This window comes from Asterias rubens, chromosome 17 (assembly GCF_902459465.1).
Source record: "Asterias rubens chromosome 17, eAstRub1.3, whole genome shotgun sequence".
NCBI lineage: Eukaryota > Metazoa > Echinodermata > Asteroidea > Forcipulatida > Asteriidae > Asterias > Asterias rubens.
The window spans coordinates 2,781,856-2,804,397 of record NC_047078.1 but is presented as its reverse complement, the minus strand read 5'-3'; the positions used below and the strand labels follow the sequence as shown (position 1 = coordinate 2,804,397).

Here is a 22,542-nt window from a genome sequence, read left to right as displayed (position 1 = left end):
TCACCTTGTCAGCTGCATTTTAATTTTATGAACATGGAAAAAATTAATTAGAATTGGCTATTATTTATTATTATTTGAAACTCCAAATAATTTATTATTAATTTTAATATATGATGTGGAGAAAGTGCTAAGAGTAATTCCCTAACAGTGTACTTATATCAAATAAGTGTTACATATTTTCCTTAGAAATGAATAAGTATCAGAAATCAGTGAATAAAATAATCATGGATGTCGAATACTTTGGTTAAAAAGATAACGAAGAAAGAAGTTGCGTTTACTGGTCAGTTACTCCGGGGCTGTTAAAGGCAGTGGACACTATTGGTAATTACTCAAAATAATTATTAGCATAAAACCTTTCTTGGTGAAGAGTAATGGGGAGAGGTTGATGGTATAAAACATCGTGAGAAACGGCTCCCTCTGAAGTGCCATGGTTTTTGAGAAAGAAGTAATTTTCCACGAATTTGATTTCGAGACCTCGGATTTAGAACTTGAGGTCTCGAAATCAACCATCTAAACGCACACAACTTCGTGTGACATGGGTGTTTTTTCTTTCATTATTATCTCGCAAGTTCAATGACCGATTGAGCTCAAATTTTCACAGGTTTGTTATTTTGTTGAGATACACCAACTGTGAAGGCTGGTCTTTGACAATTGCCAATAGTGTCCACTGCCTTTAATGTTGTCTATTCATTTGATTTATTTCAATTTGTATGTTATTAAACCAATCAATCAGTTATAAATAAATAGTTTATAAAGTGCGTAAATCAAAGGTTTGCTCTATGAGGCACAGAAGAAACAATAAGTCATTGGTGGTAGATCTTCTGGAGATTGCGTAAGGGGGTGGGGCGCTAGGGGGGGGGCGCTAAGGGTGTTAGCTTAACAAAGAGCTAGTTACTTAATCTCCAGAAAGCTTTTGCGTCATATGTGGTGAAGTTCTTCTAAACATACCCCCTACTTTGACATTTTGATCATCTAGCGTTCGCAAAAGCAAGACAAGCCTAGACGACCACGCCCATCACTGTTATCTTTTTGCCACGGCCCGTATTTTTTTTTTTGACAGAGAGTGACCAAACTGTTGAGGGCGCCCTTAATCATACGTGTGTTTTATTTTGTGATTAAGTCCATCCCATTCTGTAATTTTTCGATAGTATGTAACACTGTGATTTTAAGAACTGTTTCGGAGAGGGAGTATGAATTCTGCTACAAGTGGACAAATTAAATAATCATCTTATTCTAACAAGACAGGTGCGTACATTATGATTGTTATAGTTGTATTCAATAAGTAATTTAATTAGGTTTGGCTTGAAAGTTGATTGAGCAGAGAGACAAATAATATTAAAGCCTTTAATATTATTTGTCTCTCTGCTCAATCAACTTTCATAAAGGGAAGGCAAGGTAGGGCTACACGTTTGGAAATTACTCAAAACAAAATATCAACTTAAAAACTGACTTGGTAACGAGCATTGGAAAGCTGTTGATAGTATAAAACATTGTTGGAAACGACTCCCTCGCTTCAGAGTCTGAAGTAACGTAGTTTTTGAGAAAGAGGTAATTACTCCCTAAAATAATAAAAGACTTCTATAGCTAGAAAAAAGAAGTATTTTATTCCTATCTGAAAGCACACAAATTCGTTCCAACAAGGATGTTTTTTCTTTCATTATTATCTCGCAACTTCGATGACCAATTGAGCCCAAATTTTCACAGGTTTGTTATTTTATGCTTATGATGAGATACACCAAGTGAGAATACTTGTCTTTGACAGTTACCAAACAGTAACTCAGGCATCAGTCAGATGGTCATGATTGATTGATGGTGAGCATGCATGTGTGAGTGAGAAACTAAAAACTGGGTTGGTTCGTCAGTCAGTAACTTGTCAGTGTTTATCATCAAAATCTCCTTGCAGTACATTCCTCTTGCTCCTTATCCCAAATTCTAAGTAATTCTGACCTGGGTCCTATTCCTAAAAAATAGCCAAGGCCCAAGCTGGCCGATGATGTCGTACTTGATTTGCATGATTGGGATCAATCATCAGGGAAATTTGTTTCTTTCTTAACTTTGTCATTCATTGATTTCTGCTTCTTTGCACCTTTGCACCCGCAGCAGTCAAACATCACATTGCTGCTAAATTAACTTCATCCTATCAAGAATGGACTCCGCTTTCAACCCCTTTGCACTCCTGCAGTCAACGCCAACTGAAGAGCCAGAGGTCATCACAGGTCAAAGTGCAGAGGTTTTGCCAGATATAAGTGACCAATGTCTGAAGGTCAAAGGTGATGGGGCAGGGGGTAGTGATGAGGTCGCAACCTCCGAGGTTCAACAGGTGCAAGATATTGATCGTATGATTCAGACAGTCTTCTTGGTGACGGTAGATCATGGTAAGCTCAGTCCGAGATCCAATGGTAAAAGCTATACGTAGGCCTTTTTTGGCCGATCAGTCTAGGCTCTCAATGGTTCTCTGCATTTTAAACACTGTATATATTTTTTTATTTTATTGTTTACTTCCTAGATGGTTTAATGATTAATATTTTTATCGTTCATTGTCATGCGCCATTGAACAGGTTTGCCTGGAATTGGCGCAGTATAAATAAATTTTGTATTATTATTATAAGGCCAAGTTCGCGCAAGGACTATCGTTGACCATAGTTTGACTAACATAACATTGTCTGAAGTCTGTCTAGTCAACGATAGGCCTAGAGTTGGACTACGCTAGTCGACAATTTGGAACCAACCTACAGGGCAAGGGGGATGGTCGCATCGCTGGTTACCAACAGCCGTTTTCATACAGCGCAGAGTTGACTCGGTATAACAAAATGATACTGTGTCTTATGTCGAAAGTCATGTTGATAACATCGACTACATTCGTTCGCACTACAACTTCTGTACGCATGCCCTACATATACACCACTAAACAACCACTCGTTAAAGGCAGTGGACACGATTGGTAATTACTCAAAATAATTATCGTCATAAAACCTTTCTTTATTACAAGTAATGGGGAGAGGTTGGTAGTATAAAACATTGTGAGAAACAGCTCCCTCTGAAGTGACGTAGTTTTCGAGAAAAGTAATTTTTCACGAATTTGATTTCAAGACCTCAAGTTTAGAATTTTAGTTCACAAAGCACACAACTTCGTTTGACAAGGGTGTTTTTTTCTTTCATTATTATCTCGCAACTACAACGACCAATTGAGCTCAAATTTTCACAGGTTTGTTATTTTATGCATATATAATGTTGAGATACACCAACTGTGAAGACTAGTCTTTGACAATTATCAATAGTGTCCACTGTCTTTAACCATAGATCTTTGCGCGAACAAACCTAGTTCACATGACCTATCTCTGGTGTTTTTCCCTTTTGAGCGAGACACTTAACCATGTAATTGCTTTGTACAAAGTTGGGAAGTAAGTGTAATCTGCTTTACCATCCAGGTTCCTAGTGGATGATTCCTGCCTTCATCGTAATACTGCGTAACCCTATTTCAATCCAAGGAGTAGGTGGCAACGTGCCTCTAGTGACAGTTGATTTGGGTCAACAGCCCAAACCGGTTTAGTGCAGCACTCACCTTCCTGCCTTTAAAGGCAGTGGACACTATTGGTAATTACTCAAAATAATTATTAGCATAAAACCTTTCTTGATTACGAGTAATGGGGAGAGGTTGATGGTATAAAACATTGTGAGAAACAGCTCCCTCTGAAGTGACGCAGTTTTTCGAGAAAGAAGTAATTTTAGACGAATTTGATTTCGAGACCTCAAGTTTAGAATTTGAGGTCTCGAAATCAAGCATCAGAAAGCACACAACTTCGTTTGACAAGGCTCAAATTTTCACAGGTTTGTTATTTTATGCATATGTTGAGATACACCAAGTGAGAAGACTGGTCTTTGACAATTACCAATAGTGTCCACTGTCTTTAAGTGGCAATCTCTCTATTAAAAGAAAACCTTCCAAGAGTTTGCTTGATAGATGGATTTGACAATTAAAATCCCAAACCATCCGAATGTATTTTTAAGTATAAGGGTTAGTGAAATTTGTTTCATATATTTTTCTTTCTGTCAGAGGGAGAAACGAATGAACGTGGGATGCCCCCACGCTGTGTTTATCTCATTGAAACGGCTGATAAGCTTAAAGAAGACAGTGGAGGTACTTGGAGCTGGCTTGGATGGGACGTCATTGATCAGGTAAAGTTGTGGAATTCATTACATTTTTAATAGCTGATTTCATCTGATCTTAAAGGGTGTGCATTCATAACATTAGTTGCACACACAACTTACATGGTATAAAGACTGGAATTTCATTAATTGGAGCAGACACAGTGAGCTTGAATTTTAAGGTTCAGTTGAGACGCATTAGTGGACAGTTTCTAACCCTTAAGAGACCATTAATTTCTATATTTGTTGAGTTTTTGGACACATTGGTTTTCTGTAAAACTGTCTAACGAACAAAGTATGACCATAATTTGGTTTTGTTTCAAAATATACTATGGAAAACATTTGAAAATGTCAATTCAAGACACTCATCTCTCCTTTGGTCTTTTTGTTTGAGTGGAAACAGATCAAGGGTTGATTTCACAAAGAGTAGGAGATTTTAAAAACTTTAGGCTAAAGTCCTGACTCGTCCTATCTCAAGTGAAGACTGGTCTTAATCTTTTGTGAAACCAACCCCAGATCTTGTCATTATGGTCTTTCAAGCGTTAATCATGACTCCTCATTGATCTTTTCTCTGTAGGCAATATTTGAGAGGCTTCTTCTTGAAGACCCAGCGTTCCACGTCATCACCATGAACTCGTCGTCTGTGACTTGCTCTCAGGAGCAGAAGGAGGCGGGGGAGAAGGATGTGATGCGGTACCTACAGAGATGCCATTGGAGTAGCATCCAACAATCCAAGACAAAGAAGGTATCTTCAGAGATGAGAAATTTCAGACGTTTATCTGATTATCTGAATTCAGACATTTTGTGTGTGCCTGGTGAACCACAAATCTACCTTTATTTACTTTCCTAACATAAAGAACTCCTGCTCTTTGATTTTAATTCTCTATTGCTGAGGAAACTGTTCCTAAACGCTTTGTGAAATCTAAACCCCAGAGGTAATCAAGAGGTGGAAATGCTATCATCTCAACCTCCAAGAGATTTGGATCATAGTTTCAGATTGTCTGTCACCCCTGGTCTGCTGGTAGAGAGAGCTTGTTAAGTCTTTCACTCCCCTTTTCCTTTTTTTTTTAAAGCCTAAAATGCCTTTTTTAGAATTTTCAAAATTCTGTATTAGAAAAAGTTAATAAGTCTTCCTCCCCAAACAAAATGTATTTGTGTTGCCCACACCACAACACAATGGACTCATTTGTGTACCTTTATTCATTGCATTGTTTTAACCTTTGCCCTTTGACCTCAGGGTAATCTACATGAATATGCAGAGAGGTGTAGACTGGTAGCTGTCTCCAATGCTGTGACTTGCCTCTTGACTCCGGAGCTCTTCCCTGGGCAGGACGTACACGCCCAAACATTAGACCTCCTCCTGCAGAACTTCTCCAAAGGCGGTAAGTTGCCATATAATTTCTATAATCACACGAATTTCCCTTTTTAAAACAAAAATGTCTAAAGTCTACTCACCGGTGTCACTGTGACTCATTTCAGTCATTATCATTAAAGTAATTGTTCACCCAGTAAGTAAACATTCACCCTCTTGCTGGTGTCAATTAATGGAATTGCTAAAGAGCAGAGAGAAAGTCCTACTGTTTCTTATTCGATTTCTCAATGATATATTTGGTTGGTTTTTATGATTCAAAGTTGATTTCATGTTTCCAAGTACTTCACATTATAAACAAGAACCTGTGAAAGTTTGTCAATATTTGTGTCAGTAAACTGACAGGCAGTGACAAACCTAAACCACAAGTTAAAGCTTCATGAACTTTTTATCAGATAAGTAGATCTTGATGAAAGCTTCTCAATTCCCAAACCAGTGAGTACCGACCCAAGTTTGTAATAGGCAAACTCGTGTATTGCTTTGAATGGGTGATTCACGTAATGTCAAAACCAAAACCCTCCATCAGACCTAGCATCATCTTTTGCAATGTCATTTTATGTTATTGTTTCTAAACTTATTCCCAGAGATGGACAAGGTTGTGGCCTTCCTCCTGGAGATTGCCGATGCTATACTTCTCGATGAAGACTTTCAAATCTCTGATGCCTTCTGTCCTCTACTTGAACTCCTCTACAAAGAAATGACAAATTCGCCCTCATTGTCAAACTCTAGAAATGCTGCGTACTGTGCTGTGATAGAGATATTCACCAGACGGCCGTGTTTAGCACAGGTATGCTGAGGGAGACAGAATATCGTAGAGGGAGAAATTTTATACTAAGTAGACGTAGGAGAGACAGTGTTGTAGCTAGACCAATTTTAGTGGCGGGCTCTATTCCAATTCAGTCCACCAAGGGCCAGCGGCTCAACAAAATTATCCATGTTTAGATATGGGGCCATCGTTACTGAAGTGCAGTCTGGGGGAAATCTGTGCTGGGCAGCACATTACATTTTGCTCAGAGTGCTGAGTGAAATTTGCTAGTTCTAGGCAGGCCCGTCGGCCACCGCCCACCGTGGCTACAACACTGGAGACAGAATATCTTAAGCCCTTTTCACACTACTCTATTCCCCTGGGGGCACTCCAAAGGAATAACAGACAACCCTTTCACACTTAGCTTTAACCCTGATCAACCCAGGCAAATAGGCCTACCCTAGTGAACCGTTTAGGTTGGAGCTGGGATTGAAATCTAAACAATAAACCAAGCCTACACACTTTACAAAGTTACGCCCAGCTTATCATGTTCCTGTTCCTGCCAGGGGAATAACAGACGTCCCTTTCACACTTAGCTTTAGTACCCCTGATCAACCCCTACAAATAGGCCTACCCTGGTGAAGTGTGCAGGCTGGAGCTGGGATTGAAATCTAAACAACTAACCGAGCCTACACGCTACACTGAGCTAAGCCCAGCTTATCATGTTCCTGATCCTTACTTTGTGAACCATCGAGCCAAGCTCAACTATCAGTTAATCTTATAGGCAGTGCTTAAAGGGTCCTATGTACTCTCTGTAGGACAAAAAACACAATGTCCACAGATTTACATTAAACTTACACAGTTTGAAGATAATGACAGAAGAAAGCTTCACTGAAAATATTACTTGCTGAGATGCTGTAGTTTTGGGGAAATGAGTAAAACAATGTCATGAAAATAATTGTCGCCTCAGTGATCATGAGACGAAAATTATTTTAGCATGTAAAAACGTATTTTCATGACATTGTTTTACTCATTTCTCAAAAACTACAGCACCTCAGCAACTAATATTTTAAGATAAGCTTTCTACTATCGTTATCTTCAAATGGTGTAAGTTTAATGTCAATCTGTGGACATTGTGTTTTGTGTTACGAAAAGTACCCAAATCCTTTAAGCAGCATCCACAATCAGAGCCTACTAATGGGAATGTTGAGTTGTCAATCACCAGTAATTTTTCAGAACCAATACCATAGAGTTATATATATAACTTGCACAAACGTGACGGGAGACACGCGCACCATTCTGTACGCGCGTTGAATAAGAAGTACACGTTGGAGTTTGTGTTTATCGAATGCTACGTGATGCTGTTTTGTCAACTTACAAAACGGCCGCACAAACACACGCTGTGCGATGCTGTTTTCGACAACATAGAAAATGGCCGCATGCGCGCATGCCGGACTGCATATATAGGCCAGTGCGCCCTCTAGTTCTTATATATAACTCTATCACCAACACTCATCAAAAAAGATTTACCCATGGTGGTACAGCAAACTTTACCGATTATACTCCCACCATGCAAAGTTTCAAATCCTGTTTGATATTTTATTTGAATTTTAGATTCTAGTGGAGCATTTGACGCCAAAGGACTCGAAAAAAGCCAAGAGTTACGAGGACTCTGTCATAGGGATTCTGCTGTCACTCTCATGCGTTCCAAAACATCAACAGCCGTCGGAGTTCTTTGTCAACCCCTCCCGGTCATCCCAGAGAGACCACAACGCTACCCAGCAATTCCTATGGCAGGTAAGAATGTAGAACGTCATTGGTTCGAATCCCACTTGAGGTATTTTTCAAAAAAATTCTCCAGATGGTTTTATTGTTATTACAATTGTTTCTGGTATTGAAATCAAGGGTGCCTCATAAAGTGAAATTAAAGGAACACGATGCATTTGATCGGACGAGTTGGTCTATAAAAAGCGTCTGGAACCGTTTGTTATGAAATGCATATGGTTAGAAAGATGTTTTAAAAGTAGAATATAATGATCCACACAACTATCAGACTATCACTCAAAATCGCTTGGTTTTCCGTTTACATCGCGGACTAACACGGCCGGCCATTTATGGGAGTCAATAACACGGTCGGCCATTTATGGGAGTCAAAATTTTGACTCCCATAAACGGCCGACCGTGTTAGTGGACGAGGTAAAAAGTAAACCACGCACTTTCAAGGCATGCTTGTGTAGATCATTGTATTCTACTTTTACAACATTTTTCTTACCATACGCATTTTATAACAAACCGTTACAGAACGCTGTTCAAAGACCGACTCGACCGATCAAACGCAACGTGTTCCTTTAAACACTGTAGCTTGCAAGCCTGAAGAAACCTATAAACCTATAAACAAGAGTGTGAACCACAACACCAGGAAAGACATACATACATACATACATACAACTAAATATTTGTAAAGCACTTTTACATCAAGATCAAAGCGCTGAAAAAAGCAAAATCAATGGAACTAAAACTACAACATGTTAACATCTGATACAAGTGCATTGTTAGAGATTTTTTTAACAATGTCAAAGAGTTGCAATTTCTGATGCGTACTGGGAGGTTGTTCCATATTCGGGGAGCAACAATAGAGAAAGTCCGGTTGTGAGCAGATGAGAGTGTTCTGATGGTTGAGTGTTCGTGTAGGCGTGTGGTGTCAAAAGCTGATCGCAAGCTTGAGCGTGGCGGTTGGTAGAGAGCAAGGCAAGATGATAAGTAGCCCTGTTCTTCCACGATTGTTGCAAGCACTACCAATCCTGGTACGTGGAACCTACTGGTTTGTATGCAATCAAACAAAGCAAATGTTTGTAGTGTATAATAATAATAAGAAAAAGACTTGTAATGCGCACATATCCACCCTGCTGGGTGTTCAAGGAGCAGTAAAAAAAATAAAAAAAAACTCAGACATAACAAAGTTAGTCCTTGAAAACCTGTGACATAAGATAAGTTTTGAGAATAGATTTGAATTTTGTGGTACAAAGACAAGATCTAAGATTAAGTGGTAGAGAGTTCCAGATGCGTGGCGCAGCTGAAGAAAAAGACCTGTCACCCCATGACTGTCCAGACTTGGGTTCAACGAGGAGAAGCATGGAACTTGATCGAAGATTCCTTGATGGAGTGTAAACTTGAAGCAGTTCAGAAATATAGTGGGGAGCCTTGCCATTAAGAGCTTTGTAGCCAATGAGCATCAGAGATGCTGCTCAAGGACACAAATAATTCAGGCTTGCATTTTTCTTGTTTCCTCAGCCAATAGCCATATTGAATGAGAGTGTCTACAATATCTTCAAAGGGATCTTCAAGTCATCGACGGAAAATAAAAACAAACTTCTTGCGTGGCTTGGGAACTGTCTACATTGTAACTCAGGTAAGGATTTACCTTTGTGACTATTTGTCAGGTGTGGAATTTCATCTTTGAGAGGGCAAGGCCATTATCAGTTGCAAAGGGCATGATTTCCAGGTTCTACTGGAACATTTTAAAGGAACACGTTCGGTGCCTTGGATCGGTCGAGTTGGTCTTTGAAAAGTGTTTGTAACCATTTGTTATAAAATGCATATGATTGGAAAGATGTTTTAAAAGTAGAATACAATGATCCACACAAATTTGCCTCGAAATTGTGTGGTTTTCCTTTTACTTTGCGAACTAACACGGTCGGCCATTTATGGGAGTCAAGAAATTTGACTACCACAAGTGGCCGACCGTGTTAGTCGACGAGGTAAAAGGAACACCATGCAATTTCGAGTAATACTTGTGTGGATCATTATATTCTACTTTTAAAATGTCTTTCTAATCATATGCATTTTATAACAAACGGCGACAAACGCTTTTCAAAGACCAACTCGTCCGATCCAAAGCAACATGTTCCTTTAAGGTCTATAAGTAACTACCTAGCATCCTCCTGGAGATGATGAGAGCATAGTGATCTAAACTTTGAGTTGTCAACCAACGTTTTTTCCAGAACTACCACTACTTTTTTTACCGCAAATCTCACCTAAGAAAGCATCTTCTTGAAATTGGCTCTGCCGGGTCACTAAAATTCATATTTTTATGAACTATCCATCACAGGTCGAGGTAAACTCTGGTCTCGCGAGATGCCAAACTTTGGCCAGACCTATGCCAGCGACTCATTCTTCATGAACCTGAGCGCGGTCATGGTGCGGTTCTGCGCACCGTTCACCTCGTCCGAGTCCAGCAAAATACTGGATGTAGATCTGAGCTACAGTCGTCTTGAGCTGAGCGATGGCGCTGATGATGAGGAGATGAAGACGAAAGGAGTTCATCTACGAGGTGGGATTTTAAAAGTAGATTATAATGAATCACATAAGTATCCCTCAAAATAGACTGATCAATTAAGCTCCGCCCCCATTGCATATTGACCAATCACAACCCATTGCGCAACCAAAAGTCAGACAAATAAAGTCTGACATGCGTGCGCGTATGCTTGGCGTGCGCAGCAGAGTTGTGCAGAATGGCATTGGATAGGCTCATGTCCTTGCTCACACGTGCGCCGTGGGCGGAGCCTAATGGATCGGTCTATTGTCTAGATTTTCTGTAATTTCATATCAGAACATGGTTCGCTATTGTGTAAAAAATATTGTTGTTTCCACAAACTGTTTGTTCAACTGGTTGTATTTCAAGAGGCAAGTTTTTTAATCACCACTCACCAACTGCAAAACACTGTTGTACACAGACAACTCTTGTAAAGGATAACCAAGCCAACACGCTACTTAGACCGAAACCCCTATGAAAAGTCGCCATCTTGTAGGGCAAACCGTATGCGCGTCCAAACGTGTACATCATCGAAGCACGCAACACGCAACATTCCCGGTTTGATTTCTACGGCACATTGCACGCACACACCCACGCACACACACAGACGCCATTTTGTAGGTCAGATATTTGAGATGCGTGACGTCATATTCAATACAGTCTATAAGTCACAGTATGGAGAGGTCAACTTTTACCATCAAACAAGATTAAGGCTCTCTTCCTTGTAAAAAGAGCTCTTCTTGTAATAATAATATTGAAGTCTTATAGGGCACGTATCTACCATCAAGGTACTCAAGGCGCTGAAAGAGAGGTTATTGAAGTGATGAATTCTGAGACCCAATTATGTAGCACCTTATAAATTTTACGAAGCTGCTACGGCATAATATCAGTAGCCACTGCCAGGAACACCGGGGCGAATCCCTTCTCTTTTTCGATAAGTGCACTACATAGGTTCTTTTACATGCATTACACAACACAGGGGACCAACGGCTTTACGTCCCATCCGGAGGACAAAGCAAGTGTCACGGCTGTGGGATTTGAACCCACACTCTGCTGATCAGAAGCACCAGAGTTTGAATTCGGTGCTCTTAACCACTCGGCCTGACTCGGTTACTTCTTTAAAAATTATTGTTTTGGCTACATACTGATTTAAAACTTTCATGAAATATGGAAATAAATGTCACTTTTGTTTTTTGAATTTAAAGGTAACTGGCAAAATACTTTTTTTTTATCTCCAGGTCTTCCTGCTGAAACCTGCTTAATCCAGCTTGAGGATGACGCCCCAGGCCTTCCAACCAACCCACCATACAAATTCACCACTGAGGTCTTCTTCATTACTCAGCGCTGTCTCAACATGGGCTTCCATAGCGTCTTAGAGAAGTTTAACCGTCTCAATAAGGAGCTCCATCGTGTCCAGGAAGCGTATCAAGAGATGACTAGACTTGGGACGGCTGGGGCACGGAACCCAGCCATCGAAAGGATGAGGGAGCAAATGGACATTGGTGTGTTTTCATTTACTTTTTTCTGGATTCAGATTTTTTTTAAGACACTAAAAACTATTGGTAGTTGTCAAAGACCAGTCTTCTCTCTTGGTGTATCTCAACATATAAATGCATAAAATAACAAACCTGTGAACATTTTAGCTCAATTGGTCGTCGGAATTGCGAGATAATAATGAAAGAAAAAAAAACCCTTGTCACACGAAGTTTTGTGCTTTCAGAGTTTTCGAGACCTCAAAATCCAATTCTGAGGTTATCCAATTCGTGGAAAATTACTTCTCTCTCGAAAACTACGTTACTCATTCCCAGAGGGAGCTGTTTTTCACAACTACCAACAGCTCTCCATTACTCGTTACCAAGTAAGGTTTTATGCTAATAATTATTTTGAGTAATTACCAATAGTGTCCAGTGCCTATAAAGTTTATCTAGAAATTGGTGTGTTTTTCTCTGAAAACGATAAGTCAAGCTATTTACTTCTCAAAGAGTTAGGACTAGTCCTAGGAGGTACACAAATCGTATGGCTCGTCTTAAGTTAGGACGAGTAACTCTCCCTAACTTAAGATAAGACTAGTTTTAACTCTTTGTGAAATCCACCCCTGGGGTTAAACGTTTCTACCATTCCGACTGTTGAACATTCCTACCAATCTGACTTTTGAATGTTCCTACAATTCCAACTTTTGAACATTCCTTATCACTCAAACTTTGAATGTTCCCACCATTCTGACTTTTGAGGAGGTACCTGACCAAGAATAGGAGTGCCTCTAGCCACCGGGCAATCTCCGTGGTCTAGTTGGTATGACACTGTTCTATAATTGCAAAGGTTGTGGGTTCGAATCCCACCCGAGTAATATGCCTGTGGTTTTTGTTTCACAGAACTTGGGTGAGTTCTGAGTATACAGTGCTAATTCACATCGGTGTATATGGTTAAATACCAAAATGAATAAAGAATAGGAGTGTTACTGCTAAACATTTTTCTCCCCCAGCCATGTCGCTCTTCCTCTCCCTCCGAGCATCTCTCCTCGAACCCAAACTCATCCAACACAGCTGGGACCTCCACATCGCCACAGCCCGCCTTCTCATCCAGCTGGCAACCACCGATGACCGAACTACTCTCCGTACCCCAACCTACCCCCTCCCTGACTCCACCCCTCCGGCCCTCGCCCACATCCCAGAATTCCTGGCGGAGAACCTGATCAACTTTATGCAGTTCCTGCGGAGGTTCTCCGAGAAGAAGTTCCAGGAAGGGGCGGAGTCGCTAGGTCACCTCATGACCTTTATCGTGACCTTTATGGGGAGCAAAGGCCGGATGAATAACCCTCATCTACGAGCCAAACTGGCTGAGGTTTTGGAAGGGTTGATGCCGCCGAAGGAGCAGAGAAACACTGCTGTGACAATGTAAGTCCAGCTTTTCTTTCACTTATTTAAATGCATAGTATTTAAAGACACTGGACACTATTGGTAATTGTCAAAGACTAGTCTTCTCACTTGGTGTATCTCAACATATGCATAAAGTAACAAACCTGTGAAAATTTGAGCTCAATTGGTCGTCGAAGTTGCGAGATAATAATGAAATAAAAAAAAACACCCTTGTCACACGAAGTTGTATGCTTTTTTATGCTTGATTTCGAGACCTCAAATTCTAAATCTGAGGTCTTGAAATCAAATCCGTGGAAAATTACTTCTTTCTCAAAAACTACATTACTTCAGAGGGAGCCATTTCTCACAATGTTTTATACTATCAACCTTTCTCCGTTACTCGTTACCAGGAAAGGTTTTATGCCAATAGTTATTTTGAGTAATTACCAATAGTGTCCACTGCCTTTAAAGACAACTTATATATCTTCTTCTTTTTTTACCATTGATTGTTTTAATCTTCTATAAATGTAGATGTATACAATTTCATTTGAAGAGATGTGGTTGAAAATCTGGACAAATATGTCCACGCAGGAAGAATAATTCCTAATAGGAATCGTATTCTGAGAATCATTTCTCAGATTAAAATTTTGGGGCATAAAACATAACATTTAATTTGAGGTAAAATATTCCTCAAAATGCTTTTAACACTATCAAAAGTTACGGTAGGCTTCTAACATTTTTTTTTACTGCCATCACAAAGATCAATTTGACATTGGAGCCCCTATTCATCATCTCTTAATGGCACTGGACACTATTAGCAATTGTCAAAGACCAGTCACCTCACTTGGTGTATCTCAAACAAACAAAAAACTAAGAAAATTTGACCTCAATATTGGTTGTCGAAGTTGCCAGATAATAATGAAAGAAAAGACACCCTTGTCACACGAAGTTGTGTGCTTTGAGATGCTTGATTTTGAGAGCTCCAAATCTAATTCTGAGGTCTCAAAATCGAACTTGTGTAAAGTTACTTCTTAAAAACTACATTACTTCAGAGGAAGCCGTTTCTCACAATGTTTTATACTATCAACAGCTCTCTCTGATTGTTACTATAATTATGCTAATAATTTTTTTGAGTAATTACCAATAGTGTCCACTGCCTTTAACCTTCTCATGAATCTAAACGTAATTTTCATCAGCCATCTTGTTTTCCTCCTCCAAGGTTCAACAGAGAGAAGATCTTCCTGGAGCATCCTCTTCTGCCCCTCGTCTCTAGGTCTGTCCTCAGCATCTACATTGACATTGAGTTCTCCGGCGATGCTCACGCCTTCGATCAGAAGTTCAACTACAGACGTCCCATGTACCACATTCTGAAGTATCTGTGGAGTTTAGAACCACACAAGCAGAGCATGAAGGTTAGAACTTGGAAATGATTAAAAGGGATTTAGTTCATTATTTATTTTGTTAAATTTGGTTGTGAGGCCAAAACTTCTCAGAAAAAGTGAACTTAATCACTATACTAGCCAAAGCCAAAAACCCAAATAGAGAGAAGACGAGGAGAAAATACTATAGTTTACTACAATAGCCGGTAAATCTTCCAGGGCCCAATTTCATAGAGCTGCTAAGCACAAAAATTTGCTTTGCATGAAATTTCTGCCTTGATAAAAACAGGATTACCAACCATATTTCCACGTGATTTTCAGGGTATTAGCAAACAACAGCTGAATACCAGTAACAAGCAAAATACAACAACTGTTGGTTGGTAATGCTGTTTTTATCAAGGAAGAAATTTCATGCTAGACAAATTTTTGTGCTTAGCAGCTCTATGAACATGGGCCAAGATCACTGGCACTACAAATCATCAAGTTTGTTTATACTACATTTAATCAGCCAGTTAAATCACCAAGCAGAGTGCATTGGCATTAGGGCATGTCTTTAGTGCATCGGAGAACTGTGTTCTTCTCGGTGAATAAACCCTGTCTTGGATTCATTTTGTCCGGACCCTATCTAGGCCTGTTCACACTACTCGATTCCCCAAGGTCAACCCCAGGGTATAAATGGCTCCCCCTTTCACACCTGGATCGCTCTACCCCTTTTCTACCCCAGCAAATGGGCATAGCATACCCTGGAGAAAAGCCACCCCTGCTCTGGAGTAGGGCAAGCGGTAAAACCTTGGGGTGTTTTTGAAACTGCCAACTGGAACCCCGTGATATAAGGACTTTGGAAGGGTCAGTGTACAGGGATGCCAGTTTTTTTCCGGCTGTTGCTGGAATTCTGGCTTTAAAAAAAAAAAAATTAATTTTGCCGGCACTCCGTGTTTCATCTGGCCGGAAAAAATATATTTTTTGAAAACAGATTTCTGGCGGGGGGTCAGAATTTGTTGTTCTTTAGGTTTTACAAAAAAAATCGCTGTTCTGTTTTTTTTAATTTATTTTTGGTCTGAGCCGGGGGAGGGGCGGTGACCCCCTTTCCTTCACAGCAAGTTTTTTTCAGGCTCTGAAAGAAAAGAGTCACTGGCATCCCTGAGTGTGGAAGTGCGCCGCAGTAACCTTTAGGCCAAAAAACTCCTTGGGCCTCCCCAGGGCTGTATTACACCAGTGATTAGAGTGAAAAGCTTCAGTAAATTTTTGATTTGTTTTTGTCCTGGATTAAGTTTGTCAAGGCCCTTGACTAACATTTTGATTTTTTGTCTCCTTTCTATACCAGGCCATAGCTGAAGAATCTTTGCAGTCGATGGAAGCGGCCAACGCTCCTCTCTTTCTTCGTTTCATCAATCTCCTCATAAATGATGCCATCTTCATGCTGGATGAAGCCATGGATGTAAGTTTTTCAATTTTTCCTCAAACTTTTAAAAATCCATCACCTCAAACTTTTAAAACTCCATCACGCGGGTCTTTCTTATTTTGATAACACTCCCCAAACTACCATCTCTCTGAGACCGTGGTTGTGCTCCGCTTGTGTGAACATCATTTTAGAAATTTACAACATTCATGCAAGTGGAACACACCTCTTTGCAAGAAATCAACCAGTGCCCAATTTCATAAAGCAAAAAAACACTGCTTGACCAATTCTTTGCTATAAAGCACCAGTCACAACAATGTAAACTTAATGTAATTTTGGACAGTAACCTGTTTCTATTTTAAAGGCAAAACTTTTCTAAGTAGGATTGGAAACTTTGCATGGTGGAAGTATAACTAAGAGAGGTTTGTGGTAACACCATGTAAATATCTCTTTTGAGTAGTGGTGTTTCTTCAGGAGAAGCAATACTTTTCTGTGCTTAGCAAGTTTGGTACTTACAGGCTTTATGACATTGGGCCAATATATTTCCCACAATCTTCGAAAGGCCACAAACTGTGTTATGTTCGACTTGTGTGAACATTATTTTAGACATTGCACCAGAACACACCTCTTTACAACAAAACAACCGATATCTTTCCCACGATTCCAGAACCTGAAGCAAATCAAAGAGATGCAGCACAAGAAGGACAGCGGCGAGTGGCGCAGCCTCAGACCGCAGGACCTGCAGCAGCAAGAGAGTTCGCTACGTACGCACGGCGCCATCGCAAGGTTCTTCAACGTCATGTCCAATGAGTCAATGAATATACTCAGTTTTATCACCAGTGGTGAGTTGTTTTTTTTTCTTCTTTTTTTCTTTTTTTTTCTTCGGATAACACAAAATTTACAAAAACAAGCAGAGGCTGTCTAGGGAAAGGCAAAAGTAAAAAAAGACTGTCATAAAAAAAAGATGTGCCCTCCAAGACCTCGGTCGTAAAAATAGTTAAATACTATACATAACAGAAAATCTAAAATCTAGATTGATTTTCTAATAAGCCATTTGTGAGTTAGATTTGAATAATGTCTGGTACAATGGCTATGGGGCGTCGTGGCCGAGTGGATAAGAGCACCGAACTCAAGCTCTGATGCTTCTATTCAGCAGAGTGTGGGTTCGAATCCCGGTCGTGACACTTGTGTCCTTGAGCAAGACACTTAACTATAATTGCTTCTCTCCACCCAGGGGTAAATGGGTACCTGTGAGGGCAGAGATGGTTCTTGTGATTGGTTTAGCCATGTAGCGCATATAATTGTCGCACAGGCTGTATACTCCCCAGGGAGCTGAGATGGTTTAAGGAATGATTTAAGGCCCAGTGACCAGGGGTAATAATGTCGGAAGCGCTTTGAGACACCCCGTGAAAAGCGCTATATAAAAACCGTGTATTATTATTATTATTATTATGGCTTGCTATTAGTCACAATGCACCGCTTACATTTGACTTCCTCAGACTATAGAGACAGTTGCTGTGTCAAATGGTTTGGAGCAAGCTTTTGTATAGCAACCTCCAGATGCGCAAACCCTGGTACCCTTGTGACGTACACATATAGAATTGTATATGGGTGTTCAACGCCTCTTCTGTAACTATGCAAAAGCTTGCCCCTAATCATGTGACATAGCAACGATAGTCTGAGGACATTTAATTAAGTGATAACTGGTGATCAAGCACATTATTAAACCAGACAATCAGACAATATTCAAATACAAAAATGCAAATTGCTTATTATCGTTTGGTTTTACCCTTACATCAATATACTCAGTACTTCCCTGAGTTCTGTGAACAAAAGTAACGGGGATATTACTTGGGTGGGAGTCGAAGGCTGGACCTTTGCCAATCTAGTTGGTAAGTTTTCTTACCAACTAGACCGTTGTGATCGCAGGTAGCTAGAAGCAGTTCAACTTCAAGTATCGTACTGATTTCCTGCTTACAAATGTTTCATTTTTTTTTGTAAATATTTGGAAACTAAAAGTGGAATGCAGTTTCATAATTTGTATATTCGTAAATCAATATTTTATTTGTTCTTTCAGAGATAAAGACGATCTTTGTTCATCCAGTGATGATAGATAGGATAGCTGCTATGTTCAACGACTTCCTACTGAAGCTGGTATGTTCTGGCCTTATCATTCATTCCTTATCTCTCCTCTTATCCAAAACTACTTAAAGACACTGGTTATAATTGTCTTCATAGTTGGTATATCTCAACATATGCATAAAATAACAAACCTGTGAAAATTTGAGCTCAATCGGTTGTCGAAGTTGCGAGATATTAATGATAGAAAAGTACCCTTGTCACACGAAGTTGTGTGCTTTCAGATGCTTGATTTCAAGACCTCGAATTCTAAATCTGAGGTCTCAAAATCAAATTCGTGGAAAATTACTTTTTTTCCCGAAAACTACGTCACTTCAGAGGGAGCTGTTTCTCACAATGTTTTATACTATCAACACCTCCCCATTACTCGTAATCAAGAAAGGTTTTATGATAATGATTATTTTGAGTAATTACCAATAGTGTCCACTGCCTTTAAAAGAGGTTTACACAGGGTGTAATTGCAAACCTCACCCAACTTTACTTCCACCATGCAAAGTTTAAGTTACTTTACAAGGCCTAGAATTTCATCTTTGAGAGGGCAAGGCAATTTTAATTTTGAAAATGACACTTCAGTTGGAAAATCTTAAAGTCTATGGGAAACTTTTGAAGGGCAACCAAGGCCAAGAACAAGGCAACGGGGGCCATGACCTTCGTGAAATTCCAGGAATGTACTTATGCTTTCTTTTGTCATTTCTAGGAATGTACTTATGCTTTCTTTTGTCATTTCTAGGTCGGCCCAAAGATGGGCGCTCTAAAAGTAAAAGATTTTGACGAGTTTGACTTCAAGCCGGGTAGCCTCGTCCAGCATATCTGTCAGATCTACATCAACCTCGGTGACATCGACGATTTCTGTTCTGCGGTGTCACGCGACGGAAGGTCGTACTCCCCTGCGCTTTTTACTCGTGCTGATCGCGTCCTTAAGAAGCTCTTTGCTCCTCCAGAGATGATTTCTGAGATGACGTTTTTTGCTGATAAAGTCAGAGTAAGTCTTTTTTTATAATTTATTGAACATTAAAGGAACATTACATAATTGGTTTTTACTAACAAAACAGTTGCTGGCAGTGTAAGCACTTCATGTAATCCAGCATATACATAAACTGACAAACCTGTAGAAGTTTTAGATCGATTTGCCATCTGGGTCACGAGAGAACAGTGAAAAAACGGTTATAAATTTTGCATTACATCGCTGCCAAAATAAAAATGAATAAAACGCTCACTGAGCGATAAACTCCAAACGCGTAGTTAGATTATTTATTTTCTCATCAAATATGACATTTCAGACAAATATATTTCAAGGGATGTTTTCTACTATCATCATCATTAGACCGTGAAAGTTTTATGTCAATCTGTGATCTTCACGATTTTTGTTTCATACCAATTCTGTAACGTTCCTTATAAATCTACAAATTTATTTGTTACCTTTAAAAAGCAGCTCCCATTTAGAAAGTTCCACAATTGGACAGCGCATTCTATTGTGGATTTTTTGGACGTTATGATATGACTAAGGTGGATTTGAAACTTTGCATGGTGTGAATATACATGTAATTAGGCGAGGTTTGAGGTAGCAACATCTGTGGTTTCTCTTTTGAGTAGTGTAGGTTTTTGAAAAGAACCGGTGGTTTTTAGAACCAACACCACTCAAAAGAGTTTTACAGTTGGTGCTTCCAGACACCTCACCTAATTTTATAATGACTTTTGACTGCTTGTGACTGACAAGAAGTTTGATTTTGTTTGTATGGCCTACAGATAAAGGTGTATTTTACTCAATTTGTTTCAAAATAGACACATTTCATTTGTTCTGTTCTTTGTACCGATATATATTTGTCTTTGTTAACACAACTTTACTTGTCTGGTTGCCTAGGCGATGGCGGAGAAGCACGAAGAGGAGGAAGAAATCTTTGCCGATGCTCCAGATGAGTTCATTGACCCCTTGACCTATACCCTAATGAGTGACCCAGTGACCTTACCATCATCGGGTCAGATCATGGATCGATCTGTCATAGCGAGGCATCTACTCAGGTAAGAGTGTAGTTCAGTGTTGTTGTAGACGTATTTTAGTGGTGGGCTCTTAGTCCAATTTAGTCCACCAAGGGCGAGCAGTTCTACAAAATTATTCATTTTTAGATATGGGGCCATCATTGCTGAAGTGCAGTCTGGGGGAAATCTGTGCTGTATTTTGCTCAGAGTGCTGGGTGAAGTTTTGTGGTTCTGTGCAGGCCTACCTGGCACCGCCCACCAAGGCTTCAACACGTGAAGACTTGAAATGGGCCCAGATCCTACTACATTGATATGAATCTGTCTTGACGAAGTCCCCTGAATTCTGGAAATCTACTCCGCGGCAGTAGACAGCAGCAAGTTCTCAAAAGAGCACAATAGACCCAGCAAGTAGATATAAAAATGGTGTTACTGCAAACCAAATTTTGATACATCCTCACCATGCAATGCCTGAATCCCAGATAATTTATTGATTATTATTTTGTTGACAGCGATCACACTGATCCTTTCAATCGAGCACCTCTGACTATGGATGAAGTCAAATCCAACGATGAACTACGAGAAAAGATAATAGCCTGGAAGAGGGAGAACTCCAAGAAATAGAGATCCGTTTCCAAATACAGTCGACTCTCGTTATAACCAGCCGTCGATTTCACCAAACTCTTCCTAACTTAGGATTAATCTTAGGACTTAGGACGGGTTCAGTTCCGTATCAAAATACGTAGGACGTATTGAACTCATCATAAGTTAGGACGGGTTACTCGTCCTAACTCGAGATAGGATTAATCCTAGCGTTTTGTGAAACCGGCTGCAGGTCACTTGGACTGGTAAAATAACCTCTTTAAAACAGGAATGTTGTTATAAGAGGACAGCAAAACAAAGAAACACCAAATCAGAAATGAGGTTCATGACTTCAGAATGTACTCTTAATAAGACGAACCTCTTCTTAAAAGTACTCTTTATAACAAGAGTGGATTGTGTGCGGAGGAAACAAAAAATAGGATTACAGAACAACTCAAGATACTGGCAGTTTCATTGACTCGGTTTTTATCATGAAGTGTAAAATCAGCATTATTTATTTATAAACAAGTTTTTTAGCTTCTGTCTTGTTTTTCTCAGATTTAGGATTTTGTTTTAACCCAATGGTCTTAATGTAAGTTTGGCTAGTTTAAACTTCATGAAATTTGTGTTGAACAAACATAGCATTATTCTGAAGTGTCCATGTAGCTTTAAAGACACTAGACACTAATGGTAATTGTCAAAGACAAGTCTTCTCACTTGGTGTATCTCAACATATGCGTAAAATAAAAAACCTGTAAAAATTTGAGCTTGATTGGTCGTCGGAGTTGCTAGATAACGTTGAAAGAAAAAACACCCTTGTCACACTAAGTTGTGTGCTTTCAGATGCTTGATTTTCGAGACCCCAAATTCTAAATCTGAGGTCTCGAAATCTAATTCGTGGAAAATTACTTCTTTCTCGAAAACTACGTCACTTCAGCGGGAGCCGTTTCTCACACGGTTTTATACTATCAGCAGCTCTTGCATTACCAAGTAAGGTTTTATGCTAATAATTAATTTGAGTAATTACCAATAGTGTCCACTGCCTTTAATAATGTGCCGGCGCTTTACCAAAATAGAGCTAGCTAGCTCTTGGTCTTTGGTTTCGCTTTTGCGTTTGGTTTAAAGTATGAACCAGGCTTTTTTTTTATAGTTATACTTGCGTGTACATACACATAAAAAGCACTGTATATTCAGTTAGCAAAAATCCACATGCTGCAATGATTGGATTTGAACCCCTCACTTGCGAGTAGTTTTAACCAGAGTGGTTTTTACTCCTGTGTTCTGACACCTCTGTTTTCCGACCTTCATAATATTTGCATAATCCTTACCCTAACCTAAACCTAAAGCCTAGAGTGTGCAGATCATGAGGTATTAGGGTGAATAGGGTTGTCTGAACATAGGGGTGTCAGAACATAGAGCTACAAACAGGTGAGTTTTTTTCAGTTCATTTCAGTTTACTTTATTTTCCACAAAATCATGACAATACATAGATGTAAAATAACAGATGAGATGGTGTCATTTTAAAAGTAACAGTTTAAACCATAGCAGATAATACTATACCATCATGGATGTGGAAGGGTGTCTCTAGAAAGCAAAGCTTGTCAAGAAGAGGCCCCCCCCCATGACATTTATAGCAAAGATT

The 22,542-nt window shown here is 39.6% G+C and overlaps 1 protein-coding gene across 1 annotated transcript; it reads left to right on the top strand.

Moving 5' to 3' along the window:
- Window positions 1-1,099: 1,099 nt before the first annotated feature.
- On the top strand, window positions 1,100-21,044 carry LOC117301596 (ubiquitin conjugation factor E4 A-like). The gene is made up of 18 exons (XM_033785623.1): window positions 1,100-1,245; window positions 2,101-2,375; window positions 4,055-4,176; window positions 4,724-4,891; window positions 5,384-5,528; window positions 6,100-6,302; window positions 7,875-8,057; window positions 9,552-9,669; window positions 10,369-10,590; window positions 11,811-12,074; window positions 13,055-13,466; window positions 14,647-14,839; window positions 16,131-16,244; window positions 16,873-17,047; window positions 18,283-18,359; window positions 19,075-19,326; window positions 20,206-20,363; window positions 20,831-21,044. Exons 2-18 carry the CDS (start codon window positions 2,147-2,149, stop codon window positions 20,940-20,942), a joined length of 3,147 nt encoding a protein of 1,048 aa, XP_033641514.1. The 5' UTR covers window positions 1,100-1,245; window positions 2,101-2,146; the 3' UTR covers window positions 20,943-21,044.
- The last annotated feature ends 1,498 nt before the right edge of the window (window positions 21,045-22,542 follow it).

Coding starts and splice junctions, on each gene's coding strand:
- LOC117301596 (XM_033785623.1), top strand. CDS start 2,147: ATGGACTCCGCTTTCAACCCCTTTGCACTCCTGCAGTCAACGCCAACT. Junction 4,177..4,723: donor GATGGGACGTCATTGATCAG/GTAAAGTTGTGG, acceptor TTTTCTCTGTAG/GCAATATTTGAGAGGCTTCT. Junction 8,058..9,551: donor CCCAGCAATTCCTATGGCAG/GTAAGAATGTAG, acceptor TTGTTTCCTCAG/CCAATAGCCATATTGAATGA.